The 23,698-nt window shown below is 39.7% G+C and overlaps 1 protein-coding gene across 1 annotated transcript; it reads left to right on the forward strand.

Annotated features, from left to right (window-relative positions):
- The first annotated feature begins 470 nt into the window (after nt 1–470).
- LOC5575764 (leukocyte elastase inhibitor) lies at nt 471–23,189 on the forward strand. The gene is made up of 3 exons (XM_001662133.3): nt 471–680; nt 738–1,712; nt 22,913–23,189. Exons 1-3 carry the CDS (start codon nt 620–622, stop codon nt 23,038–23,040), a joined length of 1,164 nt encoding a protein of 387 aa, XP_001662183.2. The 5' UTR covers nt 471–619; the 3' UTR covers nt 23,041–23,189.
- The last annotated feature ends 509 nt before the right edge of the window (nt 23,190–23,698 follow it).

A 23,698-nucleotide genomic window follows, 5' to 3' on the forward strand; every position in this document is an offset into this window, starting at 1 on the left:
AAGACGACTCGATACTTCATCTTTTCCATGCGTAAAACATGCATTTTGCACCAAGCTCTCGTAGCCGAGATGAATATCTATAATACACTGGGATACAACAGTTTATGACTTAATACATCTCTGAAACGTTTATTTCTACGAATCTCATACGCCAACCCCAACCTTCTCATTGCACTTCCGCATATTGTATTGATTCGCCCTGTGCTACGGAAAAAGACTGACTATTTTGAATGCAACCGATAATCTTAAGTTTAAACAATAATAACTATCACCCATCATTTAGCTTCACTCAGCTTGGTGGCCAATGTGGACAGTTTTCAATTAAAAAGTGGCGGGTATCAGCCCTATAACAAATTATAAAATAGTTCGAAGCATAACTTGTTCATGTGGAACCGTACATCCATCTAATGAAAGAAGAAGACAACGATTCAATGCAATGCAGTTGGGATTTCCAATCATGTAACATTGCATTCACTATCAGTGTGCCGTATAGAAACCAAATAAAAATCAACAAAAGAGATTAGAACTATCTCGATCTGCTAAGGAGCCGCCGTCGGCAGTAACGATCGATTGTCGAAGCAGTTCAGTTCCAACGAGTAGTGAATTGCTGAAAGAAAAGATGAAGTGGGTATTATTTTTCGCGTTTTTAGTGATCGAAAGGATCTCAGCTGAGTTATCAGGTAACGATGAGTAATTAAACTCTTTCACGATATAATTGCTGCACTGTTGAATTTCAGAATACACCACATCAACGACCAGTTTCACGTGTGATTTCTTCAAACAAGCCTACAACCCGGCGGAAAATGTCGTTATCTCACCCGTTTCCATCCAAACGTCTCTGTCGATGTTCTATCCATTTGCCGGCAATAAAGTGGCTCCGGTCATGCAACAATGTTTATACTTGCCAGCAGATAAAAACCACGCCACAACCAATCTGCGTAGTTTCCTGCAATCGCTGAATGCGAAAACCACCGCAGGAACTTCGACCTTCAAGATGCTCTCCAAAGTGTATCACGTCGACGCCAATCTGAAACCGCAAGTTGCGCCTCTGTTCAAGGAGTCGTTCGGAGCCGAGATCGATGTGGCAGATTTCCATGACCAGGCGAAGGTTGCCGCCGAGGTTAACAGCTGGGTGAACCGAGCGACAAACGGGATGATCAAAGACTTCATGCAGGCTGACGATGTACGCGTGGATAATGATCTGATGCTGTTGAACGTGGTTGTGCTGAATGCTTCCTGGGAAGTCCCATTCAGTGCCGCAGATACCGAATCGATGACCTTCCACTTTGTCAATGGAGACCATCCGGTTGATATGATGTTCAAACAAGAGCAGGTTCTGTACGCCAATCTGCCGGATCACGGCTGCCAAGCGGTGGAGTTGCTCTACGAAGAGGGAACCGATCTGTCGATGGTGATCGTACTGCCGATGAAGAAATCGTCACTGGAAAACGTGGTTCGGGATATGGGAGTGGCCTTATATGAAAAAATCAACGAACGGCTGAGCTTGGAACGGGTCCAGCTAGCCATGCCGAAGTTTACGATGCGGAAGAAGATTGACGCGCAGGAGCTGTTGAAGAACATGGGGCTGACGGCGTTGTTCGAGGAGCTGGATCTGGACTTGTTGGAGCGGGATAAGTCGCGTATCGGAGAGATCCGACAGACGACGTTTATCAAGGTCGATGAAAGGGGTACGGAGGGTGCCGCGGCAACAGGTAAGTTATTTTTCTTCTCAACAGTGATTGAATAATACCGCGAGATTGGTAAGGCGTGATTATGTCATGGATCATTTCACCAACTAACCTTATTCCGCTAATATATACACGTTTCCATGACAATTATATAAAAACAGAGGATTTATTGCTCTCTAGTCACAATGTTTGACAATCTATTGGTCCTTCCGTTCCATCGGTGGTCGTCAGGACGGGGTCAGCACTGATATTGGATTTCTTGTGTAATTCTCATCTCATTTTCGATTTCCAGAAAAAAATATTTGAAATTTATATATTTTGCTACAGGAGACAGAAAACAGATAACTCAAATGATAAAAAAATCTTCTAGCTGTTTAGTGTATATATAAATAAATACAACTTTAGAACTTATTTCTTTGTCATGCAATTCCACTAGAGTTTGTATCCTTTGACAGATACGCGTATTTCGACCTCAACTGTAAGGCCGTCTTCAGTGTCGTGTACTAGTACACGAGTCTAGTACAAGACACTGAAGACGGCCTTACAGTTGAGATCGAAATACGCGTATTTGTCAAAAGATACAAACTCTAGTGGAATTAAATGGTATAGTACTAAATTCGGTTTTTTCATCTACTCAAATTGAATCAATATATATGCACTTTGCTCGCTATGAATGAAAAAGGAAGGGGTGATGTCTTTCATAATTCATAATTTTATGCAAAACGAATGCAGATGTTGTATTTGCGAATGAAATTTTGAGGTATCTCACCACAAAACCATTATCCAAACAACCCCCACCACCCCCGACAGAGAACCCGGCTACACCCATGGGATAAAGTTTGGTTTAAATTGCACAATTAAATTTCGATTACCGTCATTCTGGATAATATTGATCAGTTTTTTCATATTTCATAAAAATATTTGAGAATATATATGTTAAAAGTGTCATATTATAAAACGAGTACTGGTACCCATCGCTCTAGACTTTTATTGTGTTTTTTGTTCTAAAAGTTCTATACTATAGTAGAGTAAAGTGGGGCAAAAGTTCGAGTGGGGTAAGAGTTTCTTTTTGAGATTTCTAGCTCAATTCAAAACAATTCTTATAAATGTCATGGTGGTTCGAATGCTATTCAAGTAAGAACTTTGAATCCAAATATCATAAAAATCGATTATTATTATTATTATTATTATTATCTTTATTAACGAGACTTTTAGCCTGAGGCTGGTTCATCTCGGTTGACGAATATTGCACGCTAGAGGTACCTTAAGGGTATTCTCTAGTCTGGTACAGAGTTTAGTATTACAAAAAATATAACAATTCTGGCATTCATATTGGGTGAAAGGATATTGAGGTAGAAGATTTAGGAAAATAGGTTTGGGTTAGGGGTGTAAAGTAGTTTTCCGTTTGATGATCCATTTTCATGCCCGGGGCCGGTGACCGTTGTGTAATTGCTATTTTCGTCATTGCCTCACGAAATGCATGTCCCAGCGGGGGACTGCACCCGGCGGGGTTGGGTAGTTTGATTCCTGTTTGGGAAATAGTTTAAGGAGACTCAAATTAGTGCAAATAAGCCTGCATCCTTTAGAAAACAAATAAGTTTGGTTTCACTTGCCTGGTCATTTTGAAGCACATTCCTGATGCTTCCCATCTGATAGAGGGTTCTAAGATGCTCGAGAGTGGGGCACTCATATAGAATGTGCTCCACTGTATTACGAGTTCCGCATGTCTCACAGGTTCTGCGAAACGATGAATTACTGGAGAAGCCGTGTGAGGCCCTCGTATGTCCTGTACGAAGTCGCGAAAGCACGACCTGCTCCTTCCAGTTGGTTCTGTCTTCCCAGGCTTCCGTACTTGCTTTAATTTTTCGGAGAAACAGGAATTGGTTGGCGCGCCATTCTTCTGCCCAGGCATTCTCAATAACATGTTTGATCCATATTTTGGCATCCGCTGCAGGTACTTTCTGATATAGACGGCGACTTGACCGACCAAGGTTGGCCAGTATGTCTGCCTGTTCGTTACCGTGTATTCCAGTGTGGCCCGGGACCCAAGTCAAAGTGATTCTTCTATTTCTGTCGTTTATGGTGTTCTGTATCGCTTGAATCCAGGGGTGCTTTGCCGTTGGTGATTCCAGAGCTGACAGGACACTGGCTGAATCCGTAGCAACTAAAATGGGTTTATCACTTGGTTTCGCAATTGCTTTGAACAGTGCTGCAGCCTCAGCGGAAAATACGGAGCATTGGCCTGGCAAACTGTATTGAGCTTTCCAGACAGGACTGAATACGCCTACTCCTACGGTACCATTTGCCTTAGAGCCATCGGAGTATCGGATATCCGCGTTAGAGTAACGGCGTCTAATTCTTTCAGCTTGCAGCTTGGCCTGCATCGGGTTTCCACCCTTACGAAATAGAGACTTCATGGTCATGTCGATTTCGGGTTCTCTGGCCTTCCAGCTTCGAGGCCCAACACGGTGAACTCTCGCCACCGGGGGAACGTGGAACTGGCCACATCGTTTAGGGCGCGGTTCGCCTGCTCAGTGAGAAAGCAAACTTGCCCACCACTCCTAGTTTTTTCGAGGTAGTTGATTGCTCGGTGGCATAAAGTCATTGTAGCCCTGTGACGAAACGAGAGCATGCCGGCTTCTACACAGGCAGAGGAAGCAGGTGTAGAGGGGAGAAGTCCCGATAGTGCTCTGACAGTATTATTATAGATCGGGGACAGTGTAGAGACCAGATTTTGCATTTCCCGACAGGTGATTTCAATCCCATAAAACAGTCTACTGTTGATTACGGCATCTGCGACTCGGCGACGAGTTGCCCTGCTACTTCGAGTACGCCGGTTTGTAATGTTGCGGATCATACACACCCTGTTCTTACAAGCCTCCTTGACCTTGGCAAAATGGTCTTGAAAAGTTAAGTGTCCATCGATGTTAACGCCAAGAATTCTAATGCTCTTCTTGGTAGGTATTGGACATTTATTTATCTTGATGGGAATCTTTGGTGGAGCATGTTTAATATTACATACATGGAGTCTAGCACTCTCTGCTGAAATTTCGAAGCCGGCTTCCTGTGCCCATTTGGCGACAGCAGTAACGGCTGTTTGCAGTTTTCGTCTAACGCTCCTCGGGTGCATGCCAGTGACGATTAGCAATATGTCATCAGCATACACTAGAATAAAGACTCCCTTGGGAATAACCAAGAAAACACCGCTCATGGCCACAAGAAATAGCGTGACCGCAATCACTGATCCTTGTGGGACGCCAGTTTCTTCATCAAATGAATTGGATTTGCAGTTTCCAACAAGCACCTGTGCGCTTCGCCCGTCGAGGAAGTTTTTTACGAACGTGAGCAGACTGCCGGTGATGCCCCAGCTAGCCAATTTTTTCAGCACGCCGGGTGTCCATGCCCTATTATAGGCTTTTGCCAAGTCCAGCGATGCAATTTCAATGTGATGTCCTTCTTTGAGTGCTTCGTTGAGAATCTGACCGAGAGAGGCCATGTAAGTTCCGGTTCCAAATCCGGGACGGAAAGCGTGTTGCCGGTTATCTAATTTATGATGCTCCTCAAGAAATTCCATGAGCCTTCTATTGACCATTCTCTCCATTATTTTTGCTGTGCATCTTGTCAATGCTATCGGCCGATAGCTGCTTACGATATTGGAGGGGCCAGAGTTTTTCGGAATGGGTACTATGTAGCTGTGTTTCCAATCAGCGGGGAGGGTACCAGAGATCCATTCTTTGTTGATCATAGCGAGGAGGGTGGTCTTTCCGCTCGGAGGAAGATTATTGAGCATCGGGTAACCAATATCGTCTGGGCCAACCGATTTACCATTGGCCTTTTTAGAGCGTAATTCAACTCGTTCATTGTAAATGGTGAGTTAAAAACTTGCCCTCTGTCAGCTGGAACCTGGAACTGTTGTATCGCCGTTTCAAGGGATGGGTGTCGCTTGAGAAAAGTATTGGGATATCGCTGAAATGAAGAAATGCCATAGAAATAGTTCGCTAGGGCGTTTGCTATACGATGTGGATCTCTTGTAGTTGTGCCATCGATCTCAATAGCCACTCCTTTGTGGCGTCTTTTTCCCAAGATGCTATTGACTCGGCGCCAAAGCTCAGATGATGATTGATTTTCGTTTATGCCATCGAGGAATTTTGTCCAAGATTCTCCTTTAGCATCACGAATCACCTGCCTACATGTATTGCGGGCGGCTTGGTAAGTTTCCAGAGCGAAGGCCCTGTCAGGATGACCTTCTGGTAGTTTTTTTTCTTATTCGCTTAATATTCCGAAGGGATTTTCGTCTAGCTTTCACTGCGTTTCGAGTGTCCTGGTTCCACCAGTGAAGTGCACGACGTCCCGGAGTAGGACTGGTGCGCGGGATATTGTTGGATGCTGCTCTATAGATTAGGTTGGTGAGGTCTGAGATTGAAGTTAGGGATAGTGCGTCTAGTTCGTTAGCAAGTTCTGTCTGAAACTCAGACCAGTCGGCTCTATCGTATAACCACCGAGGCCGCCGCGTTGTCTCTGGACAAATAGTATTTTCTAACACTATGTAGATTGGAGCGTGATCACTTCCACGAAAGTCGGTATCTACGGACCATAAAAACCGATTTGTGATGGAAGCCGACACAAGAGAGATGTCAATTGCGGATTCAGAATGGCCACGGAAAAACGTAGGTGATCCATCGTTGAGTATGGTGAGGTTTCTATGGCTGGCAATGTTGGCAATAATAGAACCTCGCACGTTATTGCTGCTACTTTCCCATGCTCGATGGTAGCTGTTGACGTCACCGAGAATTATCATCGGTTCAGGAATTTGATTGAGTACCTCATTAAATTGACTCTCCAGTTTGTGTAACTTTCCATTCGGTAAGTAAATCGAAACCACCGAGATCGGAAAAGGCCATTGCAGTCGGACGGCGACTATGGGAAAATCGGTATCTACATTGATTTGGTGAACGGCTAAGTCGGCTGAGACACCGATACCAACTGAATGATATATGTTGGAGCCACTTTTGGAGAACCATTGGTATTTCTTACCTAGAGTGTTGTTCATGATGCTGGGTGTTGCACGATGAATTTCCTGTAGTGCTATTACCACGGGTTGCATGGAATGAACAAGCATCTCTAGATCAGGAAAATTGTGGAAATATCCATTGATATTCCACTGTATAGCGAAAGTGGAGGCAGTTTCTCGTTGTTGTGAGTGAGTCGAAAAGGATATGGTATTTTCTCTGACAGGCTGTTGCCTGCCATCCACCAATTGCGAGTGGCATTCATCGCCATGAGAAATGGCAGAAATTGGCTGACTATGTGGAAGCAGTTGAGGGTCCGGATGAGACTTACCGCCCGGGTTTGGGTTCCCTGGGTGCCCAGGAGTAGAATTAGCTGCAGTTTCTCTCGCGGCAAATCGATCATGAGTTGTAAAAGTGGAAGTTTTGTTGTACTTACCGGCTGGGTTCGGTTGCCCGTGATGCTTCTGCATGTTTCGTTTCGGAAGTGAAGTTCTTCGCTGTTGATATCGGCACTCGGTTGATGTACCAGGTGTTATCAAGACGGATTGGCCATAGCGCGTTCTGTGAAGGATGTCATAGCAGACCGCGTTGGTTGCTTCCGCTTCCGTGAGAGGGCTATACACATTTGGTTTTCGACAGCTTCTGAAAGGATTCCTTCTAGGGGCTGGTTTGACTCCGACGTTGATGTCCACGTTATCCTTAGGGGAATAGGACATAAGTCCCTTTTGCGTCCCTCTTTCAACACTTTCCGGATGCCAGAGGTTGTCCGTCGGTTCCGGTACAGCCAAAACTTCCGCACCGGCGGGGCCCTGGCTGTCCGGATAGTATGTTGGGAATTCCGGGGTACAGGCGCAGTGTCCCTTATGCGTCCCGGAGACAACAGTTGCGCCAGGATGTCGAGGGTTGTCCGCCAGTTCCGGTTGGGGTGTAGCATCCGCACTGGTGGGGCCCCGACTGTCTCTGGCCCCTGATGTCGATTCTTCTGTTTGAAAGCTTGGTAGTTCTAATGATGCGGTTTGAGTTTGCTCAGTCGACTCCTTTCTTTTTATTACCTCGACACTGGATTGCGGAGTGAAGATGATGTAGAAAATTTGAACTCACTTGGTATTGGCCGTATTGTGGAGGACTGAGCAATATGTAGGGAAAACTTAGTCCTTTTTATTGGCTCTACCCTTCCCTTTGCGGGTATTGGTTGCCCGCTTTGTCTTTGGAGAGGCAGTTGAAGATTCGCCGCTAGAGGTTCCACTTGCATGGGTTCGTTTGTTGATGGTAGTGGTACTCTGTCTGGAATCGGTGGATTTCATACTTGAATCCGTTTCGTGACCTGATTCATTCATGGTGTCAAGTTTTCCAGTCGCTGATGACTTTACCTTCTTCAGCGTTTCTTTATCGCTACCGGTATTCTTAGAGTTACCGATGAACCACTCATCGATTTGCTTGGAAATGGGATTTAGACGCAGATCCTTATGGTTGATATGTTCCTCGGACACTTCTGATTCAGGGATCGAAAACGCGGAGGGATTGGAGTCAGAGTCAGCAGCACGCAGTTTCGCAATTTCCTTGTTTTGTGCTTCTATGATTTCGTCCTTTTTCGTCAGGGCTCGTTCAAGACTGTAGAAGAGAGTTCAGCAACTTGCCGAATAAGATCATCAATAGTCCCATGTTTTTTCGATGTTTGTATTCGGTCGTTGACGCTTGTGTTCCTCAGCCTGCGTTCCATTTCCTCCATTCGCTTGTCCTTCAATTTTGCATCCTCCTGTAATTGTTTGATAACGGATCTCAACTCAGCGTTCTCCGCATCTTTGCTGGCGTTAATTACGCCACTATATGCGGTTTTGCTACTGCCATATGCCAAACGAGCTTCGTAGACCTTGCGAGCCTGTGGGTAGGACGTGCCTTCGTCCACGCGGATGTGTTGAATATCGATTTCCCGAAGATATGCCGGACACTTTCGGCTAGAAACCTGATGATCGCTACTTTAGCAGTGCTTGCAATAAGGATCTTCTGTGCATAAAGGTCGCACGCTATTTGCCGTAACCGAGTTATTTACACCGGGGATGTTGCCAGCAGCTTCCGTGGATATGCCTGGAGAGGAATTAATTGTTCGATCTTCCGGGTGGGTTTGACTGCAACGTCCACAAATTCTGAATTGCTGAGGGCACCGCTTTCCCGTGTGTCCATATTCCCAGCAGTGGAAACATAGCATTGGAGACGGGTAGTAATTCCTCGTTTTGCATCGGCTCCATCCAAAATCAATATGGGGCGGAATTACCGTACCAGCGATCGTAAGAATGATCGTGGGAGTATTTTGCCATACACCATCTGCATTTTTTCTTTTAATTCGGTGGATTTCCTTGACGCCTTGGGCAGCCAGTTGGACCTTGAGGTAGTCATCGGTTAGACCAACGGAGTCGTAGTTCGAGACTACGCACTTTCGCTGGTTCAACTGATCGTGCTCTTTTATCTCGATTGCCGTGCCATCACACAAAGCTTTCATCTTTAGCAGCCGGTTAAACTGTGTCTGACTTCGCACTTTGAGTACATACGAGATGCCCCGATTTTCCTTGTATGCTCCTTCGATTGGTTCTCCAAGATGTTTCTCAACGGAGAGTCGTAATAGAAACGGGTCTTGAGGAATTGAACCAGAAACTGCTTGCATTTTCAAGAACTGCAGTGGTCCAGCAGTGCCGTCGCGATCCATGAAACCAGGGTAGCGTGGTCCAGTGTATTCACCATTCACACGGTTCGATATACCTCCGCTTCCTCCTATGGGGCCCCCAGGGTCCCCTGGAAGAGGCGGGAAGCCGTAAGCCAGCTCCATGCTGGCTCAGCGGCGTTTAGGGGATTACCTTATATGTACTCTCAAATTACTCACGGGTTTCTCTCTCAGCTTCTCTCAATCTCGGCTTCTCTTACGTCGAAGCGGTAGCAGCTTTTCGACCTCGCAGCTAAAACACGTGGTTCACTAATCTCACTTCAAAATGGGGCCCTGTACGGAGCCCGAAAAGCGTCAGGTTCGGGAATCAAGCACTTTCAGGGCAATAGGCAGAACTGCAGGTTTTCACTGGCCACTATCGATTTACTTTCAAATCTTTTTCAATCTGTCCTCTTAGACGATTCGAATGCGTCGAAAAACACTAACGCGCGAAAACTACCCGGTGATAGCGGACGAGTGTAAATGTATCACGACCGTTCGCGAACACAGTTTGCTGTTGACTGATAAAAATCGATTGAGATTTGGAAAAGTTATGGCTATTTGTTGTTTTTCGACGTGAATATTGTAATTTTTGGTCAAACTTTCGTTGCATGGAACCAATTGAAGATAAAATCTTTTTCAATATTTTTTGTAAGGGCGTTTCTAGGCCTACCATAAAGTTGCTTTGAGGTGTATTAGTTTTTGCATAAATGCTTGAAAACAATTTTTGGCCTATAGTGGGGCAAAAGTTCGAATCAGTGGGGCAAAAGTTCGACCCATGTATAATATCACAAGGAAATTTGCAAATTGCCTAAAATCCACATATTATCTTCAAATTTAGTTAAATTTGTCTGATCGTGTGAAAACTGTCTCTAAAATTTTACATTTCCACTTAGTTTTGCGAAAAACTGCTATTTTTAGATATATTACGATTAACCCAGTTTTGGCCAATTTTTTGATGAAAATTTATTGTGTATTTTTCGTCAAACTTAAGTTAACGACTGGTGTAAAGTAGAGATGGGCAAGAAGAATCGGAACCATTTAAAAGATCTGGATCACTCAAAAGAACGAGTGATCCGTAGCTCTTTTTTGGCGAGAGTCGGTTCATTTGATCAACACGGATCAGATAAAAAGTGACCCGGAAAAGAACGAAACGATTTTCCCCAATTCTCCTTCGCTCTTTTCTCGGCTTTATAACAACGATTGGCACGTGCTTTGTTTTGCGCGCCACGCCACACATGCAAGCAAAGTCTTTTTTGTTACACCGTGTTCTGTGCGCTCTCAACATAGCCAGACAAATTTGCCCCGCCCTCTTGCACACAGGAAGATGTAATATTGAGAGAAAAGGTGCCCGCTTGAATGGCAAGCAAATTTTTTGCTTCTTCCTCTTGGTTCGGGTAGGGGAAATCAACCGAGTGTATCGTGAGTTTCTGAGCATGAATGAAGAATGAGAGAGAAAGATACGAAAGGAACGACGTATGTCCGCTCTCTATTCGTTCGCTCGGTTCAGTTCGCTTTTCTTTTGCGAGCCGCTGAACTGAGCCACTGAACCGTTCGAAAGATCCGGTTCATTAAAATTAGTGATTAGGATCGGACCCATTCATTGAAATGAACCGTTTTGCCCATCTCTAGTGTAAAGTATGCCTGTCATAAACGGATCGATACTTTGTGTTTTAGCCAGCGAACTTTTGCCCCACACTAGATTCGAACTCTTGCCCCACCGGTGGGGCAAAAGTTCAAATAAGACAATCAATTTTGAAACTGTTATAACTAAAAATGGGTAAATATTTTGACATAAGTTTGTTCAGCAAAATTATAGCCAATATGTTGAAGTTTCACTGGATGGTATTTGTTTTGTTTTAACTGCTATTGTTTTCCTGGAAACTTTGATTATACCACTAAGGTCGAACTTTTGCCCCACCTTACTCTACTAGTTTATGTTTATGCCTGTCTGAGCACCGATCATTTTCAAAATGATTCGTGAAACTGTTCTTTAGTCGAATAGGTAATCGAAATCTAGTAAGTGGTAATCTGATTGAATTCCTAATAAAACCGTTGAAAAAAAAATGTTTTAATTGAGTTTTTGATTCAGTCAATATGAGGCAACATTGATCACCCATGTTATTGATGTTTCATGTTACTGAAAATGCCGTTACTTTCTAAAATCATTCTGAACACGAATATAAAGCCCAAACGCTTATAAGTCATATGCTTTTACAGTATGCTTAACAGTAATTTATTTTTTATTATTTACTAGTGGTCCCGGCAAACTTCGTCTTGCCATCAAGTAGGCTGTTGAAAAACGCTATGAATCGTCCCATACAAAATGACAGTTCCGTGCATTCTCGTTTTTCCGACTTTCCCGGTGAATCACCTATGATTTTTATACACACAAACACGTCGGAACCCGTGCTAAACAAAACGGAGAAAGAATCATTCAGATCCGCTGACCCGTTCGTAAGTCATTTCGTGACATACAAACACCATTCCATTTTTATTTATATAGATAGATAGATTTATTTTGCTGAATTGTCAATTTCAGTAATAACAACATTTTCCTTGCTTATATTAGTTGCAAACCTCACGTGAGGCATGAATCTCCGGTAGTATAATCATGAAAATCATGAGCAGCAGCAACATTCAAGCATTGAAAATGTTTCAACGAAACATGATGATTCGATCTTTTTACGTAAAGGGTCAATCAGATTAATGTTACCCCTTTTTAAGGTACTCCATACAAATTTCTTTCGTTTCTTTTATATTCTTTATCACATGAAGTTTAAATTCCATAATAAATCAAGCAAATAAATCACATAACAAAATGATAAACTTGCATTTATATTGACTAAAATTGTTAAATAATGCCTTTTTAACATCCAGTGTAAAGACTGTTCATTTTATAAAGTGGACACCTTGTGTATGCTATATCTTTTTTATTTATTGATGAAATCGTAAACGGTTTTCTGTGTATCATTCAACTATTATTCTAGAATGTTATGAAAATACAGAAACTTACAAAATGCTTTCGGTTGAAGAACTAAATAGTTTTTGCAAAAACTCCTAAGAAAAGCTGTTCGTCAAGTTTAAGCATTATTTTTCGCATGAAAAAAATCCTAAATTTAATGAACAAATTGTATGTTGGTATCCTTTACTATTCAACTTAAGGTAGAGCTTTTAAAAACATCAATAATATTCCATCAGTTCCTGACGCTGAGTCACTTTAGTGATCTATTCCTTATGGTCAAATTTGCTGATACACCATCTTTTTACTACCAGCAAAAAAGTAAAGTAATAAGCGTGTTCAAAACTGGTTTAGATTACTAAAGAAACTATATATGTATAAAAAAAAGCAAAATCTTGAGTTTTAATCGCATTCTTGGGTACCAAATTTACTCTTTATGGTCGTTTTATATAAAAATCCCATACTTTTAAAATTATATACGCATGTTTATCGATCTAGAGCAAATTGTAAGCGTTTTTCTCAAAATATTTTGATAGGTAGTCTCAGAATAACACATTCTGAAAATAATACATGCAAAATAAATTTGATTTAATTCAAGCAGTGTTCCCAATCTTGATGATTGTCATTGTGCTTTGAGTGGTCTTCTGAAAATAAATTATTTGTTTTTCTATTGGGCTTAAAATATGACGTGGGGACTAAATCAGCAACTCTATGAAGGCGTAAGTTATTTCATTATAAATACTATATTATTACTTCCGTCTGGACGTACTCTAAACCTTAAAATTCTATTCATATCAGTTCCATTTAAATTTAAGATATTTTTCTTTAAAAAAAATTGATAAAAAATGATTTTATGATATCTGCAAAATTGCTTCTCCAAAAATAACTTGATATTTTTTAGCAAGCTTCTAATTGATGATGCTTTCTAAGTACAACCATTTTTTGAAAATAAAAAATATAAATTGTCGAATTTTCCTGCCGATTTTTAATAATCCTTGATTTTGATAACCTCCAAAAATCGACCGTTCTAAACGTTGTGCCTTATTAGTGTGAAATCATATTATTTTGGTAACTTTTTTATTATCACAGCATTGTACAATATTAGTCGAACGATGTACAGAAAACCGATTTCGATTTCATTGATAAATTAAAAAGATATTGCATGTCCAAAGTGTCCACTTTATAAAATGAACAGTCCTTATCAAAAACAATACTTGCTATCTGAGGGATGCGAACTGAAAATCAACAAGCAGCCAGGCTGCTATCAAACAATAATTTTCATGAAAATGATCCGAGTATGCCTAGGAATGTTCGGTCATGATTTCGTCACGCTAAAAACAATTATACAATTTATACAGCACAAAAACTGCCAACTGTTTAAAAAAAGTTGTGCTTGGTTCAAATTATGCAGAAGTATTTCACAACCTTACTTAAATATGTTTCTAATTAACATACGACCTGCAACTTTCTGATTATTCCGTTTAATGGCTTTATCGTCTGCATGGAATTGATGATGCTTTGTGTGAAGCATTTTTAGAGTCCACTTTGGATGTGGTTTCCTACGAGGCAAACAAACAAACAAACAACGGTTAGCACTCGTAGACAAGATTGTGTACAATTTGAACAACCTAAATATTCGAGTCCACACTCCTTAGCTTGCTATGATATTTTTCAAAGCGGCAGTGGATTCAGCAACGCTAACTAAGCAATTACATACCTAATGACCCCACAGTTATGGATCAAATAGTGTGGAGTCCAACCTATAAAATTCAATAAAACGACATGAAAAATGTTAAATTGTAATTTAAAAGCACGAATCGAATCGTTTCAAATTGGAACTTCGGTTAGTAAACTGTTTTGAGTGTAATATTTACATAGGATTGCATAACAATTGAAAATTGTATCGGTTCCTGAAAACCATATTATGGATCAATTTTCATATTATGGATCAAATTGTGACATATTACGGATCAGTGCGCAACATCAAGAGATTTTCAACTCAATGCATTTGTATTGCATGGTATGGCGAAATTTGACAATGTGTCATATATTACTGCAAAAAGTAACAGTGTTGGAGCTGGAAACAAGGGTAAAATGCCCTTTTTATTGTGATACTGCATTGTAGTAACTGAGACATGAACTGTTTTCGCTCCACACCAAGTTTTACACCCATTTTTGTCTGCTAAAATATGAAATTTACACACCTTGATGTTTTATCAGTTTTATCCTTAGTGCTATTGTCTGAAAATGTTGAATCCAATGCATAAAATAGCAGAAATCTACATTCTTTGGAAGTGATCCATAACCGTGGTAAACAATCATTTCCTGGTCCATATTATGGATCACTAGTTAGAAGTGCTAATATTCGGTATTTTGAATAAAAATTCAAGTCAAATGTTTTCCAAAGATGAATTCATACTAAATCAAAGCGAACGAGCATAAACATGTTATAACATTTAAATTTTACCACCTGTGGGAGCTTATGAATGCTGACGGCACTTCTTACAGAAAACGACCATATAATGATAGCTGTGTGGTACCAACTAAACATTTGTCAAATACACCGTTATTTAGCGGTTGAATGTTGTGCTTAACATTACAAATGGTAGAAGACAAATAGTATAACATGCGAAAAATATGTTTTACGTCAACGTTTATGTTTTGAGCGAGTTATACGATGTTGAACGCCAAAGTGATCCGTCACTGTGGGTGATCCGTAACTGTGTGGGCATGGTATATTTAGCACCCCTTAATGGCTATGTTCTGTATTAAAGTAAGGTGGGCAAAAGTTCGACCTTAGTAGAATAATCATCATTTCCAGGAAAACTATAACAGGTAAAAAGAAAAGAAAACATAATATTTTTATAAATATTGATGACAAAATATCTTTCCATATTTTGTTAAACAATACAAAATTGATTATCTTAAATTAACCTTTACCTCAGGAAAAAAATACACGAACGAATTTAATCGAATCGAAAATTTGTACAAAATTGTAGTGTATCTAAATATAACAGTTTGTTTTTACAAATCGAATATTGAAAATGAAATGCTGATGATTTTTTTTTTGTGGTCAGGCATATTTCTCTAAATTCAAAGATAAATTTTAATTCATTGTCACATCTCGGAAATACTTGTTAAGGATCGGATCATCGGATTGATATCCTTTTCAAGGGTCCTTGAATCGGCTTCAGAACATCCCAGAAGAATTTGTAAATGACCTTGTGTTACCAGAAATAACTCAATATGTATAACACAGTACGCACGAAACCTGTAAAATTATAGCGAGTCGAATGTAACAAAAGGACTCCATCATATATGATGGATATTTATGTGCGATCTTAAAATTACATTGCTGCTGGTTTGAAAATGAGCTATAATTAGCTATCAAACTAAATGAACATATAAAAAAAAGTTCTAAACGGGATTTGATCTCGCGCTACACGCCCGAGCTTTCTCGGCTGTCACATCACCTTAGAAAGTGGGTGACGAAAGATGAACACTAGACCTATTCATATTTTGAAAAATGTCTGGAAACTCCCCAATCAACCAATACTTTGATTTTTCAGTGCGAAATGAACTTCTGGTCAAAATTTCACTCAATTTAGAGTAAATTTAGTTGTGCATGTGTCATGTATGATTTAACAATCATCAGGTTGCGATGCGGTGCTCGATCTTTGGGCATTTATTGTAATTTATTGCCTTTAGTAACATGTAATCTGTTGATGGTCAATGAATTCATAAATGTACAGGGGATAGGCAAAATGATTGAGATAGGCAAAATTTTGCCTAAATTCAAATGCTCATAACTTCATGAAAAATTGATGAAATTGGATGCATCTGGAAGCAGTCGACAGCAAATTTGGTCTAGTTTCAGGAACTTGCTTGGCCATGCATATTGGCCACTGGACACCGGAGATGTTCCGGATTTTCCGAGGTCATGTCTAAATATCATTTTTTCTGTGGCTTGTATTTTTGTGTGGTGTAAAGTTGGATAGATTTTTACTATTTTCCTAGAAACTAGAACTAATAGGAAGTTGAATGCCGCCGGACGCATCAAGATTGGTTCGAAATCTTCATAAATATGACCATTTCCGTAAAATGGTTCCGGAAAACATGGTCAGTCATGTGTGTATTTCCAATTATGTAAATATTACCCAGAACTATATCCAAGTGAGCACCAACCTTAGAAAAAATGTTTCCAGCAGCATATTCAGAACCATTAGATACATAGACCACTCTATAGAAGGTTCCAGGTGCCCTGGGGGAAGTGGTCAATTAGGAATCTGGATTAATCTGGAACCATATCAATATGGGCATTAAACTTCATGGTTTTCAAAGCTTATGCTATCCGAAGAATTTCCAGCACCACCGGCTGCCATGACTACTTTATAGTAGGTTCCAGGTGCCCGGGGGATTTGGCCAATTTGGCCGTTCCCATGTTAAGAATCACCTTCTACCATGAATAGTAGGATCCATGTGACTTGGAGGATGAGGAGCATTTTCAGAACCACAAGATGAAATAACCACACTATAGTAGATTCCATGGGCTCCTAGAGATGTGGCCAATTCGGAACATAACCACATCCCCCAGAGCCCATGGAAACTATTATACAGTGGTTATATAAATATGTTGCTCTGTAAATGCTTCTTGTAGCATAGCCTTCAAAAATCTTGCTGTTTATACTCATACTGATGTGTTTTCGGGCATGTTTTGAATTGGCCACATCCCCGGGGGCACCTGCAACCTACTATAGAGTCGTTATGGCAGCCGGTGATGCTGGAAATGCTTCGGAAAGAATAACCTTTGAAAATCATGAAGTTTGATGCGCATATTGATATGGTTCCAGATATGTTCCTAATTGACCACTTCCCCCAGGGCACCTGGAACCTTCTATAAAGTGGACTATACATCTAATGGTTCTGGATATGTTGCTGGAAACATCATTTTTAAGGTTAGCGCCCACTTGGATATAGTTGCGGATAGTATTTACATAATTGGGAATACAAACATGACTGACCATGTTTTCCAGAACCATTTTACGGAAATGGTCATATTTCTGAAGATTTCGAACCAATCTTGATGCGTCCGGCGGCATTCAACCTCCTATTAGTTCTAGTTTCTAGGAAAATAGTAAACATCTATCCAACTTTACACCGCTCAAAAATACAAGCGACAGAAAAAATGATATTTAGACATGACCTCGGAAGATCCGGAACATCTCCGATATCCAGTGGCCAATATGCATGGCCAAGCAAGTTCCTAAAAGTAGACCAAATTTGCCGTCGGATGCTTCCGGATGCATCCAATTTCATCAATTTTTCATAAAGTTATGAGCATTTGAATTTAGGCAAAATTTTGCCTATCTCAATCATTTTGCCTATCCCCTGTATTATGTTTGATTCCCATTGACTAGGGCCTGAAAAAATAATACCAATGCATGTTTTATATACCATGTATATTGAGAATAGCGTTGGGTAAATTTGACCCGAACATCGATGTCACTGAATCGATTCAAATTTAATATGTCGAATCGATTCACCGATTTAATCGAATCATTTGAATCGATGTTTTTCAATTGATTCGATCTGCAAGAGGATATGAAAATTTACAAAAAACATGGTCTCAAAATAAGATCAAAAGCAATTTTATATGGTTTTTAAATTCCTTCAATTGAAATACGTTGGAGATTAAAAATTATACATTAAACAATTCAAGTCTGATTCATAATTAGGTGTTAATTTCATCAACTCATTAAAAAATTCTAATCGATTTTATTCTTTTCGATCGAAACAAAAAATCGAATGAAGAAAATCGATTCACTCGATTTTGAGTGCTCCTAACATCGAATCAAAAAATCGATTAATCGGAACGAAAAAATCGATCTCCGGAACATCGATTCAAAATCGCCCATCGCTAATTGAGAAAACTGTAATTTCTGGGTACTGCGGAGTACAAATTTGGATCAAACAATGTTAAAACTCAATTTAATCTTGTTAGCGTGTTCGACAAACTTTAACAGAATAAAATTAGCTTTCAAATAGTGGTAATAGCAAGTGGTTTTGATTTTTCACATGCTAGTTATGATTTTTCAAACCTTGAAATAAGCCCAAAAACACATTTTCAACTTGAAGCATACTGAAAACTTTATCAAATGAGCTGAAAATTTGACCAGACATTGCTCTTAGCATGAACATTCCGAATACTGCTTGACCGGTAGATTTCCACACATTTGTTTAAATATGAACAGGTCTAATGAACACGTTCTGCGCAAAATGTGTACATCACAGAATCGCTTGGACGTTTGGCGGTTTCATCGAGAAGTGATTGAAAGAGCAGTCAACAATGTGGAGCGTTCTCTCGGTTGCGTGATTGTTGAGCGTAGCTGGGTTTGTTTCGTGGCAGATTCATGTAAATTTCTAGCCGATTTAACTGAAATATAATTGGAAGGGCCCTGATTAGTTGACAGATGGTCATATTTGCTTCAGCTGTCCCGGCGTAAAATCTTGATGATTGAATTGGCGCATGATATGGTTTGTGCTGATCAATTCAGATTCGACCAGAATCATTTGAAATGAATTGAAAGAGCCGGTGAATACTAATGGTTTACGATTCAGTTACAAAAACTGTAGTTTGGTGTGTTTGGTGTGATAATTATGGAAATGTATCAAATGACTTTCGGACAGACCCCACGGAACATCCGTATATATCAGGAACCGATCGTCCGACTGGGGTACCGTAAAACGAGGTATCTTTGATAAAGCGGGTAACTTTGATAGTGCGTAACCCATCACATACTAAACGAAATATCATAATTTCTGTTGACTAGTTAAGCAAAACGAATGCAGAACTAAAGAATATTAGTATGACACTTCATGTAAGAGTGGTTTTCATTTAAATCAAGAACATTTGAGGTTTTTTATACGAATTTTTAAAATTGACACAATTATAGCATTTTCGAAACGCTTACAAACAATCTGTTCTACGATCACTATTTGATGCAGTTTTGGTCACTTATCTTTGACAGCCTAGTTATCATAGAACTTGAATACGGACTCAAATCTCTTAGCGATAAGCATTTTCACAAACTGGGATCATTTTTGTAATATAAGTCAGAAATTTCCATATAACGTCAAACGCCTAGAGGTATGCAATGCCCTACAAATGTTCGTTATTCATTCAAGTTTGTTTGATCCATACTCTATTATCAAAGTTAGCGTTAGCGTTAGCGTAGTTACGGTATACTTCGTAGATTGGATACTAGCAACATTCATGTTTCTTTTTAATAATCTCATCCTGACTACTTTCAAGAACAAGGCAGGGGAGTATACCTTGTTCAAATCATAAACAAGAATACTAAAAGCATGAATATCACTATTCCCGGCCACGCCCATCTTTACCGTGACTTGGGATAGGGGAAGGAAATGTTGATGTAGCACTTACTTAATGAGAGGCCACCGACTCAGCGACACCCTCATAAGTGCTACGGAGTTGGAGGTTGGGGAAGGTATATTATCAGGATTCGCCTAGAAAGCTGGCGATAGACCATAAATATTTGTTGTTTAAGCATTTTCAAATAAATCTTTTGAATGCCGGCAATCAAAAGAGAAAACAATAGCTTATTTATAGTATAAATAGTATTTCGCGAAATGTTTGTCGAATGTGCAGTAATATTTTCGCTCAATAACCAGTAAAAAGCAAAACCGATCCCTCCAGGGTCATCGGATTGTATAAAATAACGATACGCGTAAAAAAAAATCACGCCTATTGAAAAACTGTACTGTGCCCATTGAAAAACTGTACTGGGTGGTACTGTATTTTTAGATAATCGAAAAACGAAAGGAAGCGCGTTCGAACTAAACACCCTAGGATAACACAGTCGGTTTTTCTGCTCAAAATTATACGAAAAGCAGAATCGATCCCTCCAGGGTCATCGAACGGTTAAGAAGCATCCACAACCGATTGTTAGTTGCGTAACACCCGCCCGGACAGAATGCGCAATCTGAACATAATTATCAAACTCCGAAAATAACAGAAGTTCCACGACGCGGACAAAAACGATCCGGAAGGCTCACAAAAGAAAAAGTATCATACTGGAATAAACTTACCGGATTGATTCTCTAAATTTATGTGCTGCCTGTCACTTCCGGATGGTTCGGTGAACTTAGGGCAGCCAAAAACCAACAGTACTAAGGACACAAATCAAACAAATCACTTTTTCATTTTTCACTCTTCACTATTCCATTTCTGAATGTAAAAACTGTCCTGCTTGGGCTTCACGAAGCACTCGATCCATACTCTATTATCAAAGTTACCCCAAAACAGAAAACCAACTTTCGTTCATATGAAAAATCATATATCCATTCAAAATAAATCTTTTGGCAATCTATCGACTGTAATCGATAGCTAGGATGCCAGTACTTGTTTTAAAAAAATATAAATTATAATTCTTTAAAACAGCATGCATCAATATTCAAGTTTTCTTCGAAAAAACTATCAAAGTTACCCCGTTTTACGGTACTAAGTACAGGTCACGAAAGATGTGCTTATACATTAAAGACGCTTTAATCATATAGGTCATTCGCGTCTTAAAAACTGAATAGTGTTGTGGTGTTGTGTCATTGAAATAGGCTGATAATTATGTAACTTATAGCCTAAACATCACGAAAATTATTGTAAAAATATGTGCACAATTTTAATTTAGGACTTACTAGTCCAATTGAAAATGAAGTTACTCAGGACTTCGAAAATATTCTCAATCAAGAGAACGTTTTCGAAAATGCCTGGGAGACTGATTTGGAAGAAGTGAGAACTATTATTAAAAAATTCAAAAATATAAAAGCTGGCGATGATGGAATTTTCTACATCCTCATCAAGAAACTTCCAGAAAGTAGCTTATCATTTTTAGTTGATATATTCAACAAATGTTTTCAATTAGCATATTTTCCTAACAAATGGAAAAATGCTAAGGTTGTTCCAATTTTGAAACCAGTCAAAAATCCTGCAGAAGCTTCTAGCTATTGTCCAATCAGTTTGCTTTCCTCCATCAGTAAACTTTTTGAAAAGGTTATTTTGAACAGAATGATGGCTCACATCAACGAAAATTAAATTTTTGCCAATGAACAGTTCGGATTCCGCCATGGACATTCGACCACTCATCAACTTTTACGTGTAACAAATTTGATCCGTTCCAACAAATCTGAAGGCTATTCTACTGGTCTTGCTCTTCTAGACATAGAAAAAGCATTCGACAGTGTTTGGCATGAAGGTTTGATTGTAAAATTAAAAAACTTTAATTTTCCAACATACATTGTTAGAATAATTCAAAGTTATCTGTCAAATCGTACACTTCAGGTTAATTATCAGAACTCCAGATCTGAAAGACTTCCTGTAAGAGCTGGTGTTCCTCAAGGCAGCATTTTGGGACCAATATTATACAATATTTTCACATCTGACTTACCTGAGTTACCTCAGGGATGTCCAAAATCTTTGTTTGCGGATGACACAGGCCTCTCCGCCAAAGGTCGAAGCCTGCGTGTCAGTCGATTGCAAAAAAGTTTGGATATTTTTTCTTCATACTTGCAAAAATGGAAGATTTCTCCTAATGCTTCCAAAACTCAACTAATAATATTCCCACATAAACCAAAAGCTCTTTATTTGAAACCTTCAAGTAGACATGTTGTCACGATGAGAGGGGTTCCAATAAATTGGTCAGATGAAGTTAAGTATCTAGGGCTCATGCTAGATAAGAATTTAACTTTCAAAAATCACATTGAGGGCATTCAAGCCAAATGTAATAAATATGTAAAATGTCTCTATCCCCTTATTAATAGAAAATCAAAACTTTGTCTTAAGAACAAGCTTTTGATATTCGAACAAATTTTCAGGCCAGCCATGTTGTATGCTGTACCAGGAAGAAAGCTCTGCAGAGAATTCAAAATAAAATTTTGAAAATGATTCTGAGACTTCCTCACTGGTATAGTACCAATGAGTTACTTAGAATATCCAATGTTGTAACATTGGAACAAATGTCTAATAAAATAATAAATAATTTCAGGCAAAAATCGTTACAATCTTCTATTGCCACGATTTATGCGTTATATGTTTAGGTTAAGTTAGGTTAAGTATATTCAAAGCTTTTTTTTTTCTCTTATAAGCAGGTGAAATCAAGTCACCTGTAAAAAATCTGAACTGCTACGGCAAATGAAATGTAATATGTTGTTAACAAAATGTTTATAAAATCTTAAATTTGTTTTACCAAATTAGGATGATAGTGTTGTCTAATAACACAGAACACCTAGATATAAGAAATGAATGTAATGTTTGGAATGATACTAATAAAGAAATATATAAAAAAAAATTGTAAAAATAGGTTAGGACGTAAAGGTTAATGCCAAAACGGAGCATGTCAAAAACGGAATCCAGCTGTATTGTAATACAAAATGGTCTTCTCCACTTCACCAAATAACCACAATCTTTTAGATAGATTAGATAAAGAAAATTCACATAAAATGGATTTAAAAAAACGTCCATTACATTTGATTCTTGACTTCACAGAAACCCAAGCCGTGGGACGCGCCGGCTACCCGAACTTCTACGTCGATCGACCCTTCCTATATCTGATCCGGAAGCGCTCGACCAAGAATATCATCTTCATCGGACATTATTCCGCGTACGAGCAGTAGGAAACCCCTTGGCCAAACTCGGAGGACCTGATCCAATTTCACCCGATCTGCATCCAACAGATGGTCTTTCGGTTGCACTTTTCAAAATGCTCTGAAGCACTAGAATGTAACAATTCTGAATAAAGCTAATCGACCTTCCTTCCTTGTCACGCTTGTGAGTTTCAATTTTGCATCGAAATTTTCCCACGAAACAAGTGCACTGCCCTAACCATCGTCCTCATCATCGCTGTTCTGCTCATCCTAATTGATGTGTGAATAACTTTTCCGCCTTACTAAATGCCGGCCTACTGCGTTCCGGCTTGAACAGAGGAAAGGTGTGTCGCCTCCGTCGAAAAAGCGGGAGAAATTTGATTCCCGCCCAAGCAACCTGCGACTCTTGGCCGCACATATCAGCTGGTTGGAAGACACATGCTCCATGGTTCCACTTGAAGTGGCGCAAGTGTAAAGGGTAAGCGTTATTTCAAACGATTCCATCGATGAACTCGAGTATAGTACTCGACACAGAAGTCATCCTTACGACATTAAGATCGAAATACACGTATCTGTCAATGGATACAAATTCTAGTTGAAATTGATTGGTGTAATAGGTTTATATTCATTTATAACCCTTCAGTCGTCGCGCGGTTTGCCACCGTCAGAACCACCACGCGGATACTGT

This window comes from Aedes aegypti, chromosome 2, assembly GCF_002204515.2.
Source record: "Aedes aegypti strain LVP_AGWG chromosome 2, AaegL5.0 Primary Assembly, whole genome shotgun sequence".
Lineage (NCBI taxonomy): Eukaryota > Metazoa > Arthropoda > Insecta > Diptera > Culicidae > Aedes > Aedes aegypti.